Source organism: Triturus cristatus, chromosome 11, assembly GCF_964204655.1.
Source record: "Triturus cristatus chromosome 11, aTriCri1.1, whole genome shotgun sequence".
In the NCBI taxonomy this organism is placed as follows: Eukaryota; Metazoa; Chordata; class Amphibia; order Caudata; family Salamandridae; genus Triturus; species Triturus cristatus.
The window spans coordinates 1005874570-1005900702 of record NC_140594.1 but is presented as its reverse complement, the minus strand read 5'-3'; the positions used below and the strand labels follow the sequence as shown (position 1 = coordinate 1005900702).

The 26133-nt window shown below is 45.7% G+C and overlaps 1 protein-coding gene across 1 annotated transcript in view; it reads right to left on the bottom strand.

Moving 5' to 3' along the window:
* Positions 1-6397: 6397 nt before the first annotated feature.
* Positions 6398-26133, bottom strand: part of LOC146785832 (transient receptor potential cation channel subfamily V member 6-like) — a 304076-nt gene continuing 284340 nt past the window's right edge. Inside the window, exon 18 of the mRNA XM_085635166.1 lies at positions 6398-6666. Within this exon, the coding sequence (XP_085491292.1) occupies positions 6528-6666 (139 nt within the window). The 3' untranslated portion in view covers positions 6398-6527. The remainder of the gene's footprint in view (positions 6667-26133) is intronic.

The window sequence follows — 26133 nt, the reverse complement described above, 5'->3', positions numbered from 1 at the left end:
ATACATACAAATTAAACACACACGATGTGGCTGACATAACCTAAAGTTTCCTTGACTTTTCCTTACAAATGATTTTTTTTCAACAATCGAATTCCTTTTCTTCATCTAACAGGGTCATGGTATTGAGATATCAGCATTCATGGGCAATGCCACATTTTGGTTCTTTATTTGTGTCTTGACTTGGAACGTCACTGGAGTTACAAGGAAAGTAGTAACACCAACAAAGTTACCTCCTAATGAAGAGCTATCTCCTTTTTACATTTCCTCAGGGTCACAATGAATTGTTAAATCCATAATTTGGTTACAATCCATAGGAGCACTAGTAGCCTCAGGAGCAAAAGCAAACATGGATAGCTGCCTAGGAGAGTAAATTCTGTCACATGCATTTATTCGCCTTTGCAACTTGGAGAAAGGGATTAGTCAGATATGTTGCTTTGTTAGATTCCCCCCTCTGCTTTGTTTGGCCAAACCAGCTCCTCATATACACTAATTTCGCATATGCTAATGGGGGACACTTGGGCCCATATTAGTGATAGAGCGCACTGTCTTTGTTTGTGCCACGGCGCACCTTTAAACAACTGAGCTGGGGGCAAACAGGGGCAATGCACCCTACTGCAATGAATGTGCTGCCCCGGGGCACTGCATTCAGTAAAATACAGAGCAGCTGTTTCAAAGCTGCTCCATGTTTCACCGTGCAGGTGGCAACCCACTTGAACTTTGAAGAGGAGATAGAGATCTCCTTGCAGGCAGATGCCGTGAGTGACTACACCAGCCTGCAAGTGGATTTCTGGGGTGGGTTCACCTTTTTGTGGCACACTATCAGTGCACCTCCTAAGGGCCTCTATGACCCAGTCAATAATACAGCGTAAAGTCAAAGTGATTCCCTCATTTTCATGCAGCTACGCCCCCTTGCAAATGACTGAAATACCTCTGAAGCTAGAGCTGGCACTATATGTGCTCCAGCCCTATCAGTATTACAGAAGGGGGCTGCGAAGCACCTGCAGCCCCATCTGTAATCCCATAGTGCACCCCTCCCACCCCCCAGAGTAAAAAGCATGCACACATGCCTGTTGCGCCCCCGGGCCCTACCTCTATTATGGCCCCTGTGTGGCTCATCACTTTCAGCGCCTACCTCATCTCTTGTAATTACATCTCTTCTGTGTGTAAATAGCATAAGTATGGCACAGGCATTTACATCACAGTTCAGTACCAAAAAATGACAAATATGTGAACCTGGCCCCAATTCCTTTGCTAAACACACATACAATTGCAGAGAAAATATAAAAAATCTTTTCACGCAACCACCAATCATCACTGAATGAGCATTCGTCCTCTTCTGGCTCCAGAAGTCCCCACTTATTTAAATAATGAAACTGTTGACACAAATTTGTACCATAAACTTTTTTGAAATATTTTTACTGAAGACATAGTCATACAAAATTAGAACACATATTTGCACATATAAATATCGCATTAAACAAGACATTGTTTGCATCAAAGAAAACAAAGACTCCTCTAAGAACCAGACTGGATGATAAACATAATCATATAAAATGCAAGCCCATGTAACTCCAGCTTGTGTTTTATTACAACTGACCTAAGGCTTAATCTAATAGTGGAATCAAATGAAAATAGAGGAATACACATAAGTTAGTTTGTTTCTTGTCTCCAGTGAGGCTTCTTAACCCTTATGAAACCCTGATCTACATTTGGACCTATAACCCTTGTGCTGCGTATCAAAGGTTTGTTTCTGACCAGTGTCAAATGGACGCCACTCATTTTTTTCTTCTTTACATTTTACGGCTTATCAAATTCACTTTATATTTGATTGACAGTGTGATCGGTGTTGTTTTTTTTTAATAATATCGCACTTGTGCGAATATTTTCCGATTGTATTGTAGTCTTCCATAAATATAAAACTTCCGTTTTTGTTTGGCCTTTCCATAATATGCTCCACTTTCATGAGCTATACCATCAGTCGCTGTAACATCAGTCGGAGATCATGGTTTTTCTGTAGCTCGGCCTAGTTTAGAATTCAAAATACAACGTGCACGCAGCGCAGGCTGTTGGGTATGAGGAGGCGCGCGCGCAGTGTGATGGTGCCTTTAGTAAGGGTGGGCGGAATTTGCGAAAATGCCTTTCGCAAAATTTCGCAAAATGGCAAAAAATCTCCGCTAACACGCGAAATTTCGCATGCTCGCGGAGATTTTTGGGCAGATTAATGCGTTACTGAATTTGACCTTCAACTCGGGCACCTGCTTTATTTATATCTGTAAGTGCTTCCTGTTGAGGTTTAATTTTTGTGACAGGAGCATCGTGCCAGAAGGAATCCTGCCCTGCATATTTATCCAAGAAGATGCCACCGTTTTGTGCAATACCTCTACTCAACTGGAGTACTTTCCACTGGCTAATCAGTAAGTGCTACCTCGGTGGGTAAATGTATAGTGCTTTTCCTACACTACAGCTGCGTAAAGGGCCAGAAGAGTTGTCTCCAGCGACCATCTGTGTCTGTAACTTTGGCCACCGCGCCGATGGGCGCCGGGGTCCCTCGAGTGAGCTGTCCATCATAGTGGGGAAAGGGCGGGAAGACGTTGCACACCGCTGGTGTATGGGCTGGGGCCAAACGGGCGGGGCTTCTATGCATTTCACATGCCTCTTGTTTATAAAGGTCAGAGACCGACCAGAGCAGCAGAACAGAACCTCCTGGTGTCAGGAACTACACTGGGATTGCGCTCGAGAAACTCATGGATGCACAGAGCTCCATCAAGGATTACAGCAAATTGTTGACGGTAGATATGGGGAGAAAGCACAACTGCCTAGCCTCCACCATGCTCACGAATCTTTTGTGCTGATTAATGCGTTACTGAATTTGAGCTTCAACTTGGGCACCTGCTTTATTTATATCTGTAAGTGCTTCCTGTTGAGGTTTAATGACGGGAGCATCGTGCCAGAATGAATCCTGCCCTGCATATTTCCGTTCCGCCGCGGATCGCGGAAGTTTCGACATTTTCGCGTTCCGCGTGGAACGCGAAAATGTCGAAATTTCGCAAGTTCCGCGAGCAGAAAGGAATTTGTCGCCCACACTTAGCCTTTAGCAAAGGAGACAGAGCGGGTAAGTTCCATGTTCTTTCCACTTGATGGCTCGAATAAGCCACTCGCCATTGAATGAGTTCCTGGCCGTTTATATAATTTGTTTCCTTTTTTTTTAATAAATAAAACTGAAACTTTGCCTCAATTTATCTGGACACCATAACTGAATGTATTTTTCAATCTGAAATGTAACACTTTCATGCAATAACATCATCCAGTTATCATCAATTTTATTCAAATTATTCACAAATATTTTTGTACATTGAAAACTATTTTCGATGCGTTCGCTCTAAAACATATCTTTTAGATTGCTCAAAATCTTCGTTGCCTTGGGAAAGACATTACTAATTTGTATTTGTGATGCTTGCCGTAAAATAGAGACCCTGTTGGAAAGCGTGTTGAGGGCCCCTAGCAGGGCCCCCTTTCCTTTGCGGCCTCTGGTTGGGGGCCGTGCCCCCATTAATCCCTGCACCAAAGTGCCTGCCACGGGGTGCAGGGATTAATACAACCTCACACTTCCCTATGGGAGCATGTACTACGGCCAGTTTACGGCCGTAAAACATCCTTCCAAAGGGTAATGTGGGGATGCGACCGCAAAGGTGCGGTCACATCATAATTAGGCAGTTGGGATCGCCGACCGGAGGTTGATTGGTTCTGTTTCCGCCAAGGTGTCGGTCGCAGGAAACTCCGACCAACATCGTAATAGGCCCCTTAATGTGCTCACTAAAGGTTTTGCAAGAATAGGCACCTTCTAAGTCGATATAAGACTTTTTTTGCTTTAAACATATCTGGGGGAACCACTGTAAACATTTACTAGAATTATTGTTCAAGGCAGAACACAAAGTAAAAGCCAGGGAAGTGTGTATTTTTTATATAGCATGATATGGTGAAGTACATTTGGGCTCATCAAAATAGCATAAAATCTACTGCTTTTACGCAGTGCTTCCTACCACTTTCCTGTAGTGTCAAATGCCCTCATTACCAGTTGCACGGAACTGGTGGGGTGCAGACTCCACACAAGAAATTAACATTACAATGTAAAAACTGCCAGTATCATGCATTTATGGGTTCTTCCACCAGAATGGTAAATAACTGCACCTATCCGGTTTTACAAGGTGGAACTCAGCAGTCTTCCCTGTTCTGGGGTTTGTTCTGATCAAGTGCTAAATATGAGCTGGGAGGCAGGGTTGGGTGAGAGTGGACAGAGGGCGGTTGAGAGCTTAAGGTAGAAAAGGGGAAAAAGGTGCCACTGCGAGGAGCATTACTTGTTCCCACCATGCTAAAAAAATACACACACACACAGAGGCACAGAGGAGGATAGACGCTTGGTTGCTGCTACAGGCAAAGCCTCATGTGATTTTACTGCCAAATTAATTATTATTGGGTCTGGTGTTTCCACATACAGGAACATCATCACGACAAGAGGTATCCTATGCAGGGGCGGCTCCTCCATTAGGGCGGAGGAGCGTCACCCCACTTCTTTCTCGTAGTGCGAGAAACATAAAATGTTAAAACTACTATTTTATGTTTCTGTTTCTCGCACTGCAAGAAAGCAGAAGGGTTTGGTTGGGGGCGGGCAGGTGGGCTGGTCTGCTCTAGGGCAGGGGAGGAGTGGCTTGCCCACTGCTGAGGGCACTGATTGTTTTGACTGATAGTCATGCGCACTCTGCCTTTCTCCATGTAGGCTCCCCATAGGCATCTGGCTGGTCGGCGTCCCAACCAATCACAACGCTGCCATTGCAGCGTTGTGATTGGCTTTGGGAAGGGAGTCGTCCTGCTTCCTGAGGCAGGAGAGCAGGAAAATGTGGGACCCGTGGACAGGTGTGTTTTTTTACTTGATTAACCCCCCGTGACCCTCCTGCGCGAACAAACTCCCCCTTTCTCCACACCCACGATTAATGCCAGCTGCTACTGATCCTACCCAGAGATATTGCTCTGCCTGACTCCTAATGAAAGGCTAAGTGCTGTAAATAACAGGACTTAATAAAACTTGATTTAACAGTACTAAGTTTACAGACTTCAGAAGAATGGAAATTTAAGTTGTCCATGCCGAGACATCTTGTCAAAGGTGAAAATAAGAAATACTCCCTTGAGTGACAATTTGGAGTTAGATTCGACACCAGGTTTGTTTTTTACAACAGTGATGGTGGCCAATACTTGTGTGGGTGAGGATGTCATGATCATAAAGCCCTGTCAATTATGTCTTTCTCCTGGTTACTTATAGTTTTTGAAGCACATAGATGTGCCTTTCGCAGGGAGGTAAACCTTGAAAATAATCTACACTTATACCGAGACCTCCTCTACGTGATTTTGAGGGGGATCTGCAAGTCTGTTCCCAAACTTGTGTCCAGTGTATTTCAAACCTTTGGGAATGTCCCTGCAATACTTAGTGGATGTTGACTAAATGTGCCATGCCATTCCAGGGTTACACATGCTTTATTAGAGATATTTTCCAGGAGCAAGTGACACATACTGCGGAATTATTTTTTGCGATTTAGTGATATTTATCTATAAACTGTTCCCTGAACATGATAGATTCTGATATATATCGATATCTCTATCTATCTCTCTATGTATCTATGTATCTATATATATATTTATATTTAACAGTTAGCATATCCAGTTTAAAAGGATACCATATATGTATGCATTTTGACACAATGTAAATTCACTGTGAAATTAATAGAAACCCATTTTTTAGAACCCAGAAAATTGAAAACCCCATTTGACGTAGAAACGCAATGACCGAAATAATTGTGGACCTCAGAGCAAATTCCCATTATGGGACACATTATTAAAATAAATTGGAAAAAATAGGTAAGGCATGTTTACATAGGCCGCAAAGAGAATGGGTTAAGAAAACAAATGAGCATATGGAAGGGCCTCTTCAAAAAAGTAGAGCATGCGTAGGCGCAAAATATTTTTTTTTACACCTGAGTGAAATTTAGGGATGAGGCATGTATTTACAAAATGGGGGGGAATGAGGGGATAGGTTTGAGGTAGAAGAAGCATGTGTTTGAAAAAGCAATTGAAAGAGGGAAGAGGATCACTTGTAGGGGTAGGGGGGCACTCCCTGCCAGAACAGCAATTTAATAAGAAAAGTGAAATGTCACCCAAGGATAAGACATTGAAAGTTACAGGGTAAAGGGATAACATATCAATGCAATCCTTGTAGAGAAACCAACAGAGTGACCCATGGTTGGGCATTTACACATTATAGAAAGACATTATAGAAATGTACGTGTACTTAATGGGAAATGCCATTCATCTTCAATACATTTTATTAAACAATTGGGACGAGATGGTTTATCATTACTGGAATTCTATGAGTTGGTTTTTCAAACACAGCCAAATATTTCACATGGTTAGGGTATGACATTACACACGTGGTAATACAATAGGAGAAAAAACTCATGTATGCAGTCATCACAATAAACCTACAAAGATGTCGATTCGTCCACATCATTGAGGTGTGCAATCTTTGCTATATTTTTTCTGATAATATTCCAGCACACAGCAGACCGTGATGCGCCCACTCCGGTTGTTAGAGACAATTCGCTGCTAATTTCTTCAACGCTGGAAATGTTAATGAAATTGGAGGAATGTCACATGGTGCTCACTTTGATGGGAAACAACCAAAGAGCCAATATATAGCCAATATTCTGTAACATGATTGAAGCAATCTGCTTTAATTCTTAAAAAGCTAATTCAAAGTGCAAAATCTTCAGGTCAATATATTATCTTCAGAATAAGCTTTAATTAAGGTTTGAATCACACACAAAAAATTGCACCTAAAAGGAGTACTGCACACTCGAAAAATACAGAAATGCAATTTCTACATGTATTTAATTTGTAAAATGACACCAGTGTTATTAACTGTATGCAGTCTACATACTACTTATACAAAATATGTAAACATGTTGCTTATAGCTACATGCAATTGTCAATATTAATTGAATTAAACATGTCCTAAATCACTGACAAATTAAATTTAACAAGATAATGGTCTTAACCAAATACTTACACATTTGATGTTGTTGTGAGTGCCAGTTCTGTAATTCGTGTAACAATGAGCATCCCTAAAACTTAACCAAATGTTCAAACACTAACTTAGACAATACAGAGATGAGTGAATATCCCCCGCTGCAGTGACCCAAGCTGCAAAAATATAGGCCATCAGGGGGCATGGCTACTCAAAGACCAGCATGGCCACATTCTAGCCAAAGTGCATGCCCGTGTTGCCTAATCTGGTCATACATACTTTTATGTAGAGTCGGGGGCTGCTGTATGGAATGGTAGGTGACTCGTGAGATAGAGAGAAGACAAGATGGTTATATTACTCAGTTCCTAGGAGGACTTTCTGGGAAAGAAGAGATGCCTCCTCTGGTCCCCTGCAGGTCTCAGTGCGCCTGCAAGAACGCTTACTAGAGAACAATAAGCGCATTGCAATGCAGGTGTGTGGAATCTCCTGACGCAACCGTCTGAGAGCAATGCGTTGAAGGATGTGTATCTGGTAATAACAACCAAAAGTAACCAGGGTCAAAAAAGCAGGAGCTAAATATTGCAATGAACACGCTTAAAACGAAAAAGCACACTTGTGAATAATACCATCGATATTGAATCCCATCAGCCACTATGAATAGCGTTTATCATCATCTAGGATTCAGCCATACACACAACTCTGGTGCTAGAGACACATGTGGTGTATGGGACCAAGAGAAGGCAATCAAGTTCATGGAATTCGCAAACCTTGGTAAGACATGATGTCGCTAACAAAGGATTGAAAGTGGCAGATGGTATTATAGCAGTGCAAAAACAATCAAAGAGTGCAAAAGTTAAAAAAAACTACTGGGTCAGTCCCATAAGTTTATTCATTCCTGACCGAGTGGTGTGGTTAAAAAACAGTGCAAGAAACAGTTTGAAATAATAACTGCTATTGTCCTAAAGGTGGTCTACATGTTTCAGCCATAGTGATTAAATATCAATCAGGCTTTCGTCAGGACCAGATCTCAAAGCTACTGCTGCATGGTGTGAAAATCCAAAATGAAAAGGAAAAAATACGACCTACTTGGATGGAGGTATTAGGACACTCCCGAATATACGTGGAGTGCTTAGCAAATCCTGAAATAAAGAGAAAATATCACTAACAGAAATTGTGATGGAAAACAACAGCGTGGTTCACAGACTTTTTCTCAATGTTAATATGAAAACACTGTTAGCGTGCAAAAGCTCATATATTGGTTTCACTAAATAAAGTCAAAACAATCAATGTAATAAACCAGTTGAAATTTCAAACTTGATGTCACCAACAAAAAACCCAAATTTGGTTGAAAGCTTACCCCTCAGTGTAGGGGGTCACGCCTCACCCCACCTGGCATCCGCTCAGATGAAAGAGGCCCCGCTCTGTATCAAAATAAACGGGTATGGTAATGTATAAACCAAGCAAAAGTTGCTGGTCAACTAAAATCGCTACGCTGTTATCCTAACGATAGGAGCATGGCAGGGAACAGACAAGTGTCTAATGAGTAGAAATTGGTCTTGGCTATGAGTGTAATAAGCCAAATTGCGGGAGCGCTCGTCAATTATCGCAACCCATAGAAGCACCGCTAAATGTGCCTCAAGTTGAGTGATTTAAAACTCAATGTGGAATAAGGAGCGGTCAATAAGAATAGATGCTATGTAGACAGTGTGAACTTATTAAGCAAGAGCAAAACACACACAACGCATCCATTGAGCGCTTACCTATCCGTCGGTACCTCCGGCTGAAATGAGCTGGACGGGGAGGCACCAGCGCTGGTGTCGTGCGCACGTAAATAGACGCGCGTCTCTGTAACGTAGGCAACAGAATCTGCAGGGGCTTCTGGTACTTGAAGTAGTATAACAGAAGTAGATCCCAAGTCAAATAGAAAGGTGCGATAGTATTAAAAGCTCGTAAAGTACGAGAATTAATACTGGACTGTGAACAGGGACTTTTAATACTTAGAAATAAGCCACAAGAGAGAAAACCTCGGTTCAGTTGCAACAACGACAATATCCTTCACATCTTGTGAAGAAAGCAATGAAGAGAGCACTGAATAACAATCGTGATGCCTTGTTGGAGCCTCCTGTAACTAAGACACCCTTGTCTAGACTCACGTTTGTGCATACTTTTTGTACTCAGACAAATAAGATTCAAAGAAGCATACGTAGACATTGGTCGAATTTGAATATCGGCAAAGGCACTCTTCCTAGTCCTCTTTTTTCTTACAAAAGAGGTACTAATCTTAGAGATACACTTGTGCACACTCGACCAAAAACTATCCCATCTGTTAGAACTAACACACTATGGGACTTACCGAAGGTGCAGGGACATTTCCCCTGCGGTACTTGCACTGCCTGCCCACAGACTGCACCCACTAAAGAGATTGACATCGGGACACAGAGACCTTGGACTCTAACCAAACATACTAATTGCAACTCAGAACGAGTTATATATCTGATCACTTGCCCCTGCTCATTGAGGTATGTCGGTATGACGACTCGTAAGATAAAGCTTCGCATCAATGAACACAAGAGTACCATCCGCTGTAAAAAACAAGCCACCAAATTGACTCAACATTTCCTTAATCTGCAGCATAAAGCAGAGGAACTTCAATGGACGGTGTTAGAACAGCCGTTCATTCCCCCACACGTCAGCGACATTGCCCGATTCCTTTTCAAAAAAGAACAGAAATGGATTTATTTACTTCATAGTGATACACAAGGGCTAAACGATGATATACCGTGGACTAGTTTGTGAAACTTGTGAGTCACACTTTTGTATTCCTGGAACTGTTGACACCACCAAAGATTGCCTCTGTATTTAAGTGTTTTGACAGAGAGACTTTCACATGCACCAGTCAGCTTTGCGTTTGCTTTTCAAACATAGACATAGGTCCTCATCGATCTACATGCTCTGTCACCTAGCACTCTCACTATCTAAAGAGATACACACTAGGTACACTGTTGAGTTCATTCCGGCCCGCAATGACATCTCTATACTCTGCAGGTTTTCTCTCTTGTGGCTTATTTCTAAGTATTAAAAGTCCCTGTTCACAGTCCAGTATTAATTCTCGTACTTTACGAGCTTTTAATACTATCGCACCTTTCTATTTGACTTGGGATCTACTTCTGTTATACTACTTCAAGTACCAGAAGCCCCTGCAGATTCTGTTGCCTACGTTACAGAGACGCGCGTCTATTTACGTGCGCACGACACCAGCGCCGGTGCCTCCCCGTCCAGCTCATTTCAGCCGGAGGTACCGACGGATAGGTAAGCGCTCAATGGATGCGTTGTGTGTGTTTTGCTCTTGCTTAATAAGTTCACACTGTCTACATAGCATCTAATCTTATTGACCGCTCCTTATTCCACATTGAGTTTTAAATCACTCAACTTGAGGCACATTTAGCGGTGCTTCTATGGGTTGCGATAATTGACGAGCGCTCCCGCAATTTGGCTTATTACACTCATAGCCAAGACCAATTTCTACTCATTAGACACTTGTCTGTTCCCTGCCATGCTCCTATCGTTAGGATAACAGCGTAGCGATTTTAGTTGACCAGCAACTTTTGCTTGGTTTATACATTACCATACCCGTTTATTTTGATACAGAGCGGGGCCTCTTTCATCTGAGCGGATGCCAGGTGGGGTGAGGCGTGACCCCCTACACTGAGGGGTAAGCTTTCAACCAAATTTGGGTTTTTTGTTGGTGACATCAAGTTTGAAATTTCAACTGGTTCATTACATTGATTGTTTTGACTTTATTTAGTGAAACCAATATATGAGCTTTTGCACGCTAACAGTGTTTTCATATTAACATTGAGAAAAAGTCTGTGAACCACGCTGTTGTTTTCCATCACAATTTCTGTTAGTGATATTTTCTCTTTATTTCAGGATTTGCTAAGCACTCCACGTATATTCGGGAGTGTCCTAATACCTCCATCCAAGTAGGTCGTATTTTTTCCTTTTCATTTTGGATTTTCACACCATGCAGCAGTAGCTTTGAGATCTGGTCCTGACGAAAGCCTGATTGATATTTAATCACTATGGCTGAAACATGTAGACCACCTTTAGGACAATAGCAGTTATTATTTCAAACTGTTTCTTGCACTGTTTTTTAACCACACCACTCGGTCAGGAATGAATAAACTTATGGGACTGACCCAGTAGTTGTTTTTAACTTTTGCACTCTTTGATTGTTTTTGCACTGCTATAATACCATCTGCCACTTTCAATCCTTTGTTAGCGACATCATGTCTTACCAAGGTTTGCGAATTCCATGAACTTGATTGCCTTCTCTTGGTCCCATACACCACATGTGTCTCTAGCACCAGAGTTGTGTGTATGGCTGAATCCTAGATGATGATAAACGCTATTCATAGTGGCTGATGGGATTCAATATCAATGGTATTATTCACAAGTGTGCTTTTTCGTTTTAAGCGTGTTCATTGCAATATTTAGCTCCTGCTTTTTTGACCCTGGTTACTTTTGGTTGTTATTGTATGTAGGGTTAAGGGATTAGTAACCTTTGGGTCGGTAAATATAATTCCCTTTGGCCCCCCTTTCAAAATTTGTTGTTGTAACTGTGTATCTGGTAAGCCACAAGCATGGCATATGGTCCAGACCGCAGAGGAGTGGCAACTGATTTGGGACATTGGACAATGAGGTGGAAACTGGATGACCCAACAATGATGTGCCTCAAAGTGCTAAGCAGGAAACTAAATAAACAAGATATATTATCTGAAGGGTGAACTGGTAGAGAGTTGGACTAAATACTGTTATTCAAATGCATGGAGCACAGAGCACATAAAGAGGAGCCAATCTTGTGGCTCCACCTAATGTAAAATACTGGTGATCCTCAAAAGAACACGATTATTGATGACGGCTACCTCTCCGAACCTTTTTGGGGTTTGAAAGGAAGATTGAGCTGATTTCTTGCTGGAACTTCTCTGCTGGTCACTCGACATAATAAAAAACAATGGGAAAAGATACATATACATAGCAATAGACAACATTGAACAGACTGGAGAAGCATGCTTTCTCAGAAATACAAAGGAGAAGTGAGTAACGACACATTCCTTGGACAGGAAGCAAGGGACCAACAAAATGAGTCCTCACTGAGAGATGTGCTTCAGACGGTTACCTCCTCCTGGACAGTGCTAGATCGTAAATAGACACACAATCACTGAGGTGACCTGTTATGGGCAGATTTTAAGCAAATAAATAAGAGAATGAGATCTATTGAGATGGGACTCTGAAAAGGTGTACCTAATTCAATGAAAGGGCTTTGTGAAACAGCTGATGAGTGATACCCAGGGCTGGACTTGCCTTAGCGGGCACCGGGCGTTTCCTTGGTGGGCCGGAAGGATGGGGTCTGGTTTTGGACCGGTGGGGGCCGGTTTCGGCCCCTTGTAATAAAAGGCCATGCAGCAGCGCCACAGCAGCGGTGTTCCCACCAGGACCCCCAACCGGTTGGACCTAATTGCAGGGGCTGGTGTGTGATCCCCATCTGCCATGGGATACCCCAGTTATGCAGTAGGACATGTAGGGCTGCAGAAAGTAGATCTAAGAGCAATAAAGTTCACTTTTATTGGAATTTCAAAAAATGTGGAAGATCCATGTAGTGGCAGCATTAGGGCATTCATCCCTTTCAACTGAAAGGAGCTGAGGCTCCCTGGAGGGCACATTATCCATAATGGAGAGTCCTTGCAGCTCCCGTTGAAGGCAAGCTGGGAGCAGTCACAGTATAATTTTGATCTACCCCAGGCGCTTTCATGGCTAGCAATTCATGCTTTGTTTATCTAGTTGCATGGCAGCAGTGGTATGGGTTGTTGTGCCAGTAGGAAAAATGCCCCCCTACTGAACAAGCATTTGCAATGCAATCAGTCTCGCCATCATGCATTTAGCTATGCAGCACATTAGCCTGGGTGCTGAAACATCTACTGTTCTTTAACATGGAGGGAAAGTAAGCACCAAACTGCGTGACATGCCAGGTATGGGAACACATGGAGAGCAATTTTGCCTTTCAGCGGGACACGGCATAGTCCAAAGCTCTGTTTTTAATATGAAAGCAGGGCCTTCGGTGGTCATATATCTGAAAATACAGGATTTGAAAAAAATATTATTGTCTACGGGTGCTCCTGGAAGACAATTTCTATGGACTGGTATCTAGAGAATGCTTAAGTGATTCTGGTATTGTACTGACCTGTGCTGATCGTTTTCTATCAAAAAAATTAAATAGAGGCAGTTGCCAGAAATTTTTTAAAAAGAAAGTCATTCAGCAGAAAGCAATTCTGGTATTTTACTGACCTCTGCTGGTCGTTTTCTATCAAGACAGTTAAATAGAGGCAGTTGAACAGAAAAAAAGTCCCTAAGCAGAAGCAGACAAGTCCTAGGGCTGATCTCCGCAGCCCACAAAGTACATACACATTTAAGTATATACTAAAGAATATAGTAAAGTATATACTAAAGTATATACAAGAGGTCTTGAATGCTCGACCTAAAAATGACCATAGTTTGAATGCAGAGGGTCCGAATGCTACTGTACCTGCTGCCATAATTATAGCTGTTCCCCTTATTTATTTTCCTGTTCATATTTGCTTTGATGCTATATCATATCTTTTTACAGATATTTTCATTGGTCTGCAATTATAATGTAGGCCCAATATATCACGGAGGTCTGTGAGCTGAAACAGGACTCTTTACCTGCAGCCAGCTCTGCATCTGTTCATCAGATGACAGTCTCCGGGTGACATGGGCCTATTCTATATGATTATTCAAAGGTGACTATGTCCTGGAATTTACACAAGCAGCCCAAAAACACAGCATTGATGTTGTATAAAATTGACTGCCGAGGGCTAATCTCAAGTACATGATGCTATTTCTTGCGGCATTGAGGCTAGTTAGGTACATAGATCCTGGATGGACCACATTAACCATGTGGAGTTAATGCCCAAGGAATGTGGATTAACTGTGTGGACCCAGTTTGTCCTCATGGAATTCCCAATTCCATGGGGATTAACACACACATTTACCCCCTGTTTTGAACATATGAGAACTGTTAGCAGCGGTGCCAGTGTGGGCTTCGGGGTGGGTGATGGGGACTAGAGGATGGGGTGGGTGGGTTGCAGTGGGAAGGATGTTGCCTGGCAGTGCTCCCCCCAGGCCTTAGAGAGGGTTCGGTGGCAGCCAGGGCTGGAATACAGTTGCAGCCCAATCCCAAAGCGACATTACCAGCTGAATTTTCCAGCTAGTAAAATTGTGTCTGGTGTTCCTGCACCCTGACAATCTGGGAACCAGAACACTGGGCCACTGGGACGCGCTAGAGGCAGCACTTAGGTATTGTTTAGCATCGAGCGCCTGGCAAAGGGCTCCACTCTACTCTCTGCCTCCTCCCCACTGATGCACGCATGCTAACGCTGCATCATCGGTAACTTAGCGACCGCCTGTGGACTTAATGAATGTTTGGCAGTGCTAACTGTTTTTAATTGCTCTAAAGTCACGTTTATTTAAAAAAAACACTAAATTTTGCATTCACCATTGCTTTTTATGTACTCACCACGCTAGTCAGGGTCAAGGGTCACACGAAGGAGTGCCTCCCCGGTCCACCACGGAAAGTTCTGATTGAGTGAAGGGAGTGTTGCGCTACTGGAAGTGACGCGTAGTCACCAGATCAGCTGGTTGCTGCCCGAAACTACAAAGTTGGATGCCCTGGTCGATGCCCAGCAGACGCGCTAGAGGCAGCACTTAGGTATTGTTTAGCATCGAGCGCCTGGCAAAGGGCTCCACTCTACTCTCTGCCTCCTCCCCACCGATGCACGCACGCTAACGCTGCATCATCGGTAACTTAGCGACCGCCTGTGGACTTAATGAATGTTTGGCAGTGTTAACTGTTCTTAATTGCTCTAAAGTCATTCTTCTTCGATCCATCGTAATTCAGACATTCAGAACTTAAACGATGTAGAGTAGTATCTTGTATGGCATAATAACCGGCAGATGGATTGAAGAAGAATGCCTCATTTCTGATATATTTTAATCTAGAGATATTCTCTCTCACCAAATATAAGTGAGTGGTTAAGTTTATATAAATTATCCGAGTGGGATTGTTCAGCCTGAGAGAGCTCTACATATGCTCTACACTATTGAGGCCAATTGTTGACCGACTATTCAGGAGCCCTGACGAAGTTCCCCCTGGCAAAGAATTGGGAACGAAACGCGTTGGCTGTGTGCCAGTTTTGAACAATTTGTTGAATAAAAGGACTTTTTGTATGGAATAAGCGATTCACTTCACTGACTCTGAAACGAGTGCACCTTCCAATTATTTTGTTTTGGCTAATATCTAACTATCGACCAATCTCATTACTCCCTCTTCATTGCAAATTGTTGGAAAAACATATCAACACTCACTTTTCTGCATTCATTGAATCCTCCGGCTGTCTTGACCACTCACAGTCAGGATTCTGCCCTCGACATAGTACAGAATCAGCCCTGGTTAATGTCATAGATAACGTCAGAATGCAGGCGGACGCAGGCCGAGCAGTAATTCTTATACTGCTCGACCGGTCCGCAGCATTCAACACCATCTCGCACCAGATTTTGCTGGAAAGACTGCAAACTATAGGCATACAGGACACCGCACTAGACTGGCTGCGGGACTTCCTCAAAGGAAGAACCCAAACAGTAAACTTAGGACCGTTCAAATCCAAGACCACATCGGTAACCAAGGGCGTACCACAAGGCTCCTGTCTCAGCCCCTCTCTATTCAATGTATATGTCGCCCCACTTGCTGCACTCCTGAGAAACATAGGGTTCACTCCAATCTCCTATGCAGATGACACTCAACTTCTCCTAACCTTTGACAAAGACTCTCCCAACATTAAAATATTTTTTCGGAAGGCATGAAAACTATAACATCATGGATGAGCAACAACTTCCTGCAGCTTAACGCAGGAAAAACTGAGATAATGCTCTTCAAGGACGCAGTTACAAGCTGGGCTCCGAGCTGGTGGCCAGAAGAATTAGGCTCGCCTCCATCCCCAAAATTAGTGATTAAAAACCTAGGGGTCCTAATAGAGAGCAAACTCAACCTGGACGAACATATAATTGCTACCAAACGAGCATGCTTTCATGCCCTTGGCTTACTCCGCAAGGTCTTTCACTTCCTCCCCGCTTCCACTCGGAAAACACTGGTACACGCTTTAGTACTCAGCTGTCTGGACTTCAGCAATGCTCTGCTAATCGCTGCCAGAGAATCCTCCTTGAACAGCTTACAGGTGGTCCAGAACACAGCAGCTCGTCTGGTAGCCAGTGCACTTTACCGAACCCCCTCCCTTCCCCTTCTCCGTAAACTACACTGGTTACCAATACGCAAAAGAATTCAATTCAAAATCTGCTGCATGGTGTTCAAAGGCCTAAACCAAATGGGACCGTCATATCTGGCAGATAAACTAGTCAGACACCGCCTTCACATACCTCCTTACCATTCCACAGATAAAACAAACCAGACTAAGAGGCAAACCATTCTCCTACCTAGCCCCTCAACTTTGGAACTAACTACCTTTGGACATTCACCTCTGCAATAACTACCTGACCTTTAGGAAAAACTCAAAACATCATTTTTCTAAACACTTAAATCATCACCTCTAGCCGTCCTCAGCGCAGAGATACCCCATCTGGGGTGATTCATGTGCTCTACAAATGACATAAATAAATAAATAAATAACTAAATGAACTACATTCCTGTAGGCCTAGACCACACTGATTGTAATTAAGGCCAAGGCACAAAATAAATGCAGGATCAAGAGGGTGGCAAGTTTGATGAACAGATGGGGGCGCTAGAGGGCGCACAAGCAGAATGGCCGCACTGATGTGAGGCTCCTGCTGCCTGGAAGAATAATCCTTCATTTATCCTCCTAAATCTACCGCTCCTATGGCGAAAACCGCGTTAGGCTGCTGCTGTTGCTGGAGTGGTCTCCCGGTGGACGTTTGAAGCCTGTGTGATCGGAGGCGGGGAAGATATTGCCGTCTGAAGTCGGACCCGACGCTGGGCTATGAGGTGGTGGAGCGAGGTGTTGGGTGTGCAATCCACGCCAGCCCGGGGCGCACCACGAGGCTTGCGGGCCCAGACAGCGGTCCGGAGCTGAGGCACCCTGAAGGAGGAGTTGCTGCGAGAAGCGGAGGACTCGGAGATAGCACGGGACGCTGTACGGGTTGCAGTCCTCTCCCCACCCCCCGTGCCTATGTGTGCAGATCTGCCGGATGCAACGGCCCGGTGTGGCGAACGACCCCGGGATTGAACCTATGGCAGCTTGCTGACTGCTGCAGGACTCGGAGAAGCGGAGTTTGGCAGCTGGGGTGAACTGGGTACAGAGTGAAGGCGCCTCCCCCCCCCACCCCTCCATGTTGAGGTCGAGACCGGACGGAGTGCTTCAGGGCGCATCATCGAGTCGGTGTGGTGGCTGAGGCCTACAAGCTCTGAGACCCCGGGAGAGCCCGCCGTGTGGCTAGGCCATCAGTGGACGAACCGGCGGGTGGCCTGGCATAGCGGAGAGCCGAGGTGACCGGATGTGAGGGAGGCCGGATGCCATATCATACTGCGAAGCACTGAGGAGGGAGTACACGCCTCCACTTGCGGTGCAGTAAGGAGGCATACAGAGGAGTCGGTGGGGCGTATGCTATGTTTCTGGGACCCCTGCGCATCGCAAGTGTATGGAGGTGATACTACTATGGCCGTGTGACTGTTTGGAACGTGGGGGACCCTGGAGGGCTGGCCCATTGCGCCTTCTGGTGGGTGCTGTTCGGTTGCTGCCGGTCCGGCTGCCCCTTGGATGGTGAGGCTCCGTGGCTGCTGCGAGGCTACAATAGTGGGCGAGCGTCCATTGGGGGATCGCAGCGGTGGCTGTCTCCCCCCCCCTGCCTTCACTTCCGGTCTGCGGATACTGGACGGGCGCTTGCTAGAAGCTGCTGGCTCCTGCGGTGGTGGCGCTTTGCTCCAACTGTAATCACTGACCCTGATTCAACTTGTGCGGTACTTGTGGCTCGCCCCTCTGTCTGCTGCTGTGGGCACACGTTATCAGCTCCCGATGGGTAAATAAGACAGCCGACAGCCTAAGCTGTCCTTTGAGGTCCCTGCGGCTAAGAAGGGTGCCCGTAATGCCCAGGATGCGGGTAGATCTAATGACTCGCCGGACGATGGGGCAAGTACTGACCCTCCGACAGCGGACTTGCGGCAGCTGATGCAAGAAATGAGGCAGGGCTTTGCTACTGTCGTGGATAAAGTGGATCGGCTGTCGTCTAGAGTGGACGCATTTGCGCAGAAACTAGACTTACATGAGGAACGTCTTACCGAAGCGGAACGGAGGATATCTGATCACGAGGACACCACTGCATCACATGATGCGCAGCTCACGAGGATGGATAACGTATTAAGGGTCATAGCTGCAAAGAACGAGGAGTTGGAAGCCCGCAGCCGGCGTAACAACATACGCGTGGTTGGTGTGCCGGAGTCCACCAATACCGGGCGCATGGAAGACTACATAGAAAGGATACTCCTAGCCTCAGTGGGGGGTGAAGCGTTGTCCAAGCAGTTCATCGTTGAGAGAGCGCACCGCGGCCCAAGCCTGGCGCTCCACCTCGGCCCATAATTGCCCGACTTTTGAATTACCGCGACCGGGATGCAGCGCTGCGTGCCGCGCGCACGAATAAGTCACTATCATGTGAGGGGGTCAGCTTCACTATCTACCCGGACTTTACACCTATCGTACAGGAACAGAGGCGTAAATTTCTCGAGGTCAAAAAGAAACTGCGGGCCCTGCAAATTGACTATGCACTATTATACCCGGCAAAACTGAGAATCACGCACCAGGCGAAACAGCATTTCTTCACCAACCCGCAACAAGTAGAAGATTTTTTGAAGACCCTTAGGGCTGCGCGGACTGTGAGACATGACGGTGATGCAGATGACCCTGTGGATAATAACTAGTTGGGGAGCCGAACACTTTTGTTAGTTGCCCGCTGCACTGGCAGTCTGGGGCAATGTTGGCAACGCAGCAACGCACCTGATGGATACGCAGCAATGCCGGCGCCTCTATGCATGAGACTGCTATGGCCGGATCTAGGACGGTGGTCGGTAACGTATTCCAGGCACCTCTCCCCCCCCCCCCCGCTTCTCTCCCCCGCTGGTGGGATGGGACGGGCGGTGGGGAGTGGCTACGGGTGCCCTCTTGATGTACCTTATGGGGTGTACCCCACTGAACACATTGACTCTATTGCTCACGTTGAGCTGGTTGAGGGGGTTTTTGGGTGGGGGGTAGGGTTGGGATGCTGGCAAGTTGGGGAAGCTTCAGTGGGTGGGGGGTGGGTGCGGGATCTTAATGGTGTTTCATGTCTCCGTCGGTTTTTTTGGACTCTCTGGGATACCCTCATTTAGATTGGTGACAAGACTCTGTCATGTACATGTATTACAGATAATATTTGTAGGAGTATACTCGAGTTACTTTAACTGGAGAGGGGTTCTAGATGTGTCTTGGGTAATGGCAAGACTTGTAGTATGCTGGGAGATCATCTTGGTACAGATATGCAGGACTCTTGGTACTGTGTCTTATCTGAGGATGTCGATCTCAAGGAGTGTTGGGTGTGATGTGTTGATGGATGCAGGGGGCTTTATGAGGGTCTCGTGGGTTGGGGAGTGGGGGAGGGTTTTTTTTTGCAATGTTATTAATATGTTTAGCACCACGTATTTTACAGTATTCCTATATTGGGAGTTTGCGTGTCTGTATGCTGGGGAACTGCAGGGAGAGCACCTTCTAGAACTTGAGATGCATACACACATCTGCAGGAGATTGGGCGGCACTACATACAGGGCTGCGGGACATGGAGTGCGCTGTTGCATTAGACGACGAGCACTGCCGAGCTCTCGCATGTACACACAGGCTAACGAGATGCCGGGTGAAATAATGGTGAAATGTGATTCCTTTTGCTGCGGACATGGGTAGAGCAGTCACTGATTTAAATATATTGACTTGGAACATGCGAGGTTTTGGGGACCCCAGGAAAAAGAGGCAGATACTCTCTTATCTGGATCGCCATAATGTCCACATAGCTTTCCTTCAGGAGACGCATATGCGACCGCAGGCTAATCACACATTTGCTTGTCGCTGGGTGACGTGTGCATTGTTTTCTTCCTACTCCTCATACTCTAGGGGTACGGCGATTTTGGTGAAAAGAGGGGTGCCCTTGGTTATGGAGGGAACGTACAGCGATGTTGTGGGGTAGGTTGGGTGGTGTAGCGGTTGCCCTGATTTGCTGTTATGGCCCCAACGTAGATGACCCGCAGTACTTCGCGAACCTCAATGCGACCATCGTGGGCTTAGGCCCGAGGCGCCTCATCTGGGGGGGGGGACTGCAATACCACACTTGATCCACAAAAAGACAGATCTCATCCGGCCCCGCATCACTGCACCAGAGCGCGCACGATGTTTTCTGAAATACTAGCTGAGCACACACTGATCGACACGTGGAGATGCCTCCATCCCGATACTCGAGAGGGCACGCATTTCACGGCACAGGCCAGATCCTGGGCCCGGCTGGATTATGTCTTCATTTCACCCCCCTTCTATACAGCGCTGACCAAAGCGGAGCATCTACCCAGAACCCTGTCAGATCACTCGCCAGTCCGCGTCACACTGCGAGCGGCTGACCTTGGCCCCCCAATGACAGCCTGGCGTATGCAGCCACGGATGCTGCTCGATGTGGTGTTTCAGGAAGAACTGCGGGAAGAGTGTCTAGATTTTTTTAAACGTAATAAAGACTCGGTAAGGGCAGTGGAAACTATATGGGATGCATTTAAAGTGACTCTAAGGGGCATCTGCATCGCCAAAGGCTCCGGTGTGCTGAAAAGTATAATAGCACGCTTGCAAACGCTGGAAACAGAGCTTAAGTCATTGGAGGCGTCATTGGCTGACGTACCTAATGACTCTACACTAGCACTTATACGCGAAAAGCTGACGGAATACACAAGCGAGGCCACTAGGGAAATAAAGTTTAGAGGTAAACACTGGGTTGCCAGATGCTATGGGGAGGGTGAGCGGCCGGGGAAAGCTCTGGCGGCGACGATCCGGTTGACACGGCCTCCCACCACTGTTTTCGAAATCACGGATGCGGAAGGGAGAGTCTATAGAGACACCACGAATATCCTTAATGCATTTGTGGAGCATTATCATCAACTATATATGTCAACTAGGACGGGGGATTTGCAATTACAGGAGTACCTGGAGGATGTATCCCTGGGGTGGCTTAGTGATGCCCAAAGGGAGTTCCTGAGCACCCCCTTTACATTGGACGAAGTGCGAGAGGCAATCATGCACATGCGATCGGGCAAGGCGACGGGCCTAGACGGGATACCAATAGAATTCTATAAGACTTACATAGAGTTTATGGCTCCTGTCTTGCGCGAGGTGTACGAGGATGCCCTGGAGATGGGCCACCTGCCCCCATCTATGCGTATGGCCCTCATTACGTCATTACTTAAACCCGGGAAACCTGCAGATAACTGACTCCTATAGACCCCTCTCATTGCTCAATTGTGATGTGAAGATACTGGCGAAATTAATTGCTACTCGTATCAGCCTGCTCCTCCCTAACCTGGTTTTACCCGATCAGGCGGGGTTTGTACCCGGCAGGGCGACTTCCCATAACCTGCGCACTTTTTTCTCGATCCTCAATTCCGTACACGAGGACCTACCTATGGCTGCCGTTTTTTTGGATGCCTCGAAAGCTTTTGACTCCCTCGAATGGGATTATGTCTTTAAAATATTGGAACGTATGGGGTTTCCACTCATCTTCATCTCGTGGATCAGACTTCTGTATACGTCGCCCAGGGCCACGGTGCTGATCAATGGCACTCTTTCCGCGGCATTCCCTATCTCCAGAGGTACCCGACAGGGTTGTCCCTTATCGCCCCTTCTATTCGCTATAGCCATGGAGCCGCTTGCAGCAAAACTTCGGCAACATCATAAAGACAAGGCATTGAGATGCTTTCAAAGGCAGATTTTAATCTCTATGTACGCTGATGATATTACTCTGTATATACGAGACCCCAGCAATAATCTCAACCCGATTCTCAGAGAGTTCATCCGATTTGGTGAGCTCTCAGGGATTCTGATTAATTGGAACAAATCGCGGATCTTCCCTCTTACGGCAGCTACTGAGCGTTTCGAGCTGGACTACCCCCTCGCCTGGAGTGAGGGAGACTTTAAATACCTGGGTATCCACATAGAACGGGGCAAAGATGAATTAATGAGAGCCAACTATGGAACGACGATGACTCGTATCTCTGACTGCATTACCAGATGGATAACGCTCCCCCTCTCGATGGCGGGACGAGCCTCATTGATTAAAATGGTAATCTTACCTCAGTTGCTGTATTTGTTTTTAAATATACCCTTTCCTCCGGGCGGTTACTTCTTTCGACACCTCCGTACAGAGCTCATCAGACTGGTTTGGGGTGGGAAGTCGCCTAGACTCAAGTGGGAAGTCCTCACTAGGCCCTACACTCAGGGCGGGTTTGGCGTACCTAATTTTGAGCTATACTTCCAGGCGGCACAGGCCCACTACGCATATTTCTGGATACACCAACCGAGATATATGCCCCAGCTTGCTGCTGAGCATTGGCTTGCGCACCCGGTCCCCATAGAGGGTGCCTTGTATATCCCGCTGCGGGGAGCGGATGTAATGGCCACAACGGTGGCGAGTACAGTGGCGGCGTGGAATCGAATAGTTGCCAAGTTAAAGAGTGCTATGCTGTATGCGCCGCTTCTGCCCCTGGTCTATCATCCAAGCATGCCCCTGTTGCAGGAAGGGGGGTTTCGGAAGTGGTCTGGCTCTCTAAACGTTAAGACGTGGGGAGACCTATACCACAATGGAACGTTCCGCACAATAGAGCACTTATGTGGCGTCACCCAACCATCGCCTCTGGAGGTTTTCTTATACCTCAGACTCCGGCAGGGGATTAAGGCATTAACGCCTGACTTCCCGAATGAGCCCCAAGCTGTGGCTCCCTTACAGCGTATCCTTACAGACGAGGCCCCTGCAAAGCTGGTCTCTAGGATCTATAGATCGGTACACACACTTGTAATTGCCCCGCCACTGGCGGCCCGGGGGAACTGGGACCAGGAATTGCAGGCTCCCCTAACAGACAAGCAATGGGAGTTCTGCCTGCAGCAGATGGAACGAATTTCCGCAAGTAGTAGACTCAGAATAATACATTATAAATATATCCACAGAGTGTACTACACCCCGGCCCGGCTTTATAGATATCGCCTTCGTGAAGATGACAGATGCGATAAGTGTCGCGCCCCTATGGCGGATTTTCTTCATCTGGCGTGGGCATGCGAGGCAGTGAGCCATTATTGGAGTGAGGTCTTTGAGGCTCTCTCCATAATGATTAATTCAGAGATTGTACCCTCACCTGTCCTTGCCCTCCTGGGGTATGTAGAGCCGATACAAGCTGCATACCGTAAATTCGTGGCACTCGCCTTCCTACTTGCCAAACGGCGAGTCGCATGTAGATGGGGTAGGGGGAGGGCCCCCAAGTTTAAGGACTGGCTACAGGATCTTACTTATTGTCAGGAACAACTTCATACATACTCTGAACTCTTACCACCTACATCGAGGCCTGCAGATATATGGGCTCCGTTGCACTGCTACTTATTAAGGGCGGGGAATACTGGTGAGGCTGGGTCGCCTACATAATTTCATGCTGTAGGGGTTCACTGATGACGGCGATCCAGAGGGGAGAGTGCCCCTCCCCCTCCCAATTACAATGAGACACTCCGGGTGCTTCGTGCCTTGAGATTGCACCGTGGTCCTCCCTGTGCTGCATGGTATGATATTTCTGATAGGGGGGGGCTGGGTGAGGATGGCCTTGGGAATGTCACAAGATGACAGTACAGATTTGTTTTATGGATAGGGTCCGCATTATCGTTGCCTACCTACTATTATATCCTATGTACGTTATATTGCTCTTTGATGTGAGGTGAGCCCAATGCCTGCCATATATACGGTGCTGTATGTTCATGTTCTAAATAATTAAAATAAAGTTTAAAAAAAAAAAAAAAAAAAAAAAAAAAAAAAGTTTGATGAACAGATTGATACCACCAGTGAATGACAAGACTTCAACAGTCGCATAGCAATGACAGATACATGGGGATGCGAAGGTACACTGGTGATAGCACTGTATCTGCCACCCAGACTACAACATGGGGCTTTAGATAAAGTGGAGGTCCACAATGCTGGAGGTGCCGGTTGAGATGTTTATTTATTTGTCCCCAGAATGGTGGTCCATTCATGTACTGATACCTTTCTAGAAGCCCATGAGACCATGCTCTGCTACTAGTGACATTAGGGGACCAAAGTGAGTCACGTGTGCAATTATGCAAGTTAAAATGTAGTGGAAGAATAGTTTGGACAAACGTTAAAGGACATACTAACTGATAATAAAGGATCTCCCTCACCAGGTAGACTCTGCAGATGCCCCAGAGCACTGCCAGGCTAAGAGGGAGTCCAGCATTCTGCATTGTAAACTAGTGTTGTTAAACTGAACCTTTTAAAACATATTAATACCAATGGGCCCTGAACTGCCCTCAGCTTCACTGCAGGCTCCAATAAGACTATAATGCAACTGCTGCCTTGGGCGTGTCATTTGTAAATTGCAACCCCCGTGTCCATACCTGTGGCGATTAGGCTCAGAAAGAAAGAAAACCAGCATTGGCAATGCAAATAGGTCTCAACCACAAGACAAGAGCTATCAGCATTGTCAATGTTTAGCCATGTTGTACTGCAGTGCAGCTGCGGTGCAGCATGGCTTAAACAAAAAAGCATTTGCAAAGCCAATAGGTCTTGTTTACAAGATGTAGTGGCTTTGGCTATGTTTTTAGCCATGTTGTACAGCTGCCCAGCTGCTTTGCACCATGGCTCAGAGTAAAAGAAAAAAGTGCTATGATGTGGCCAGGGTTCGATGTGATTTCTTCACAGAGAAACAATTTCATGGAATACCATTACTGAGTCCTTTCTACCCCAATAATACACCCTCCCTGAACCATAACATCACTCACTACCCCTAACTTCACCCATACCTGGACCCTAAAAACTCCATTCTATGCTGAAAGCCCACCAGTCACATACCCCTTAAAACACCCAAACTTCAGTCCTCCCTGAATGCTATGGGCCTTGAACAACAGCCATGCATGACCCATAAGAACTCCTCATCACCTAAACTACTCAGCCTTGAACCCTAAAAAACCTCTCCTACATCTAAACTCGAATCATCTTTCAATCCTTAAAACATCTCACCACCCTATACTCTACCCCATCCTAAACCCTAAAAACTCTTCACCACTCCAGCCGCTACCCATAAATAAATCTTAAAAAGCATCACCAGCCCTAAACTCTGCCCATCCATAAAACTTAAAACCCCTCAACACCCTTACACGTCATCCATCCCAAAAACCTAAAAAGGCCTCACACACCTAAACACCACTGATCCGTGAACCCTAAAATCCCCTCACCACCCCTGCACTCCACCCACCTCTGAACCCTAAAAAACCTTTTCTATGCTCAAACTCCAGTTGTTCCTGATCTCTAAAATCCCTTCATCTCTGTAAACATTACCCATACCTGAACCCAAAGAAAACCACAGTGGTCCTCAATTCAACCCAAGTTTAATGTAATTTTGGATTTTTTCTTAACATTATCTTTCCTTTAACATGTTTCCTTTAATTTTAGATTTTTTTTGTATTTCCTTAAAATAGTCTTTCCTCAAAATAGTTTTTCCATGATTTGGTTTCTTCGAATGTGGTTTCTCAGTTTTCGTTTTCCATTATTTAATACACATCATGCGGTCAGTATTCATGGTGTGAGAGTTTTTTTATTTTTACTTTCAGCCATGTTGCAGAGCAGCCATACTGCTGTACAACATGAGTATGGAAACATTGACAAAGAAAAAAAAAGTAATATGACACAACCAGCGC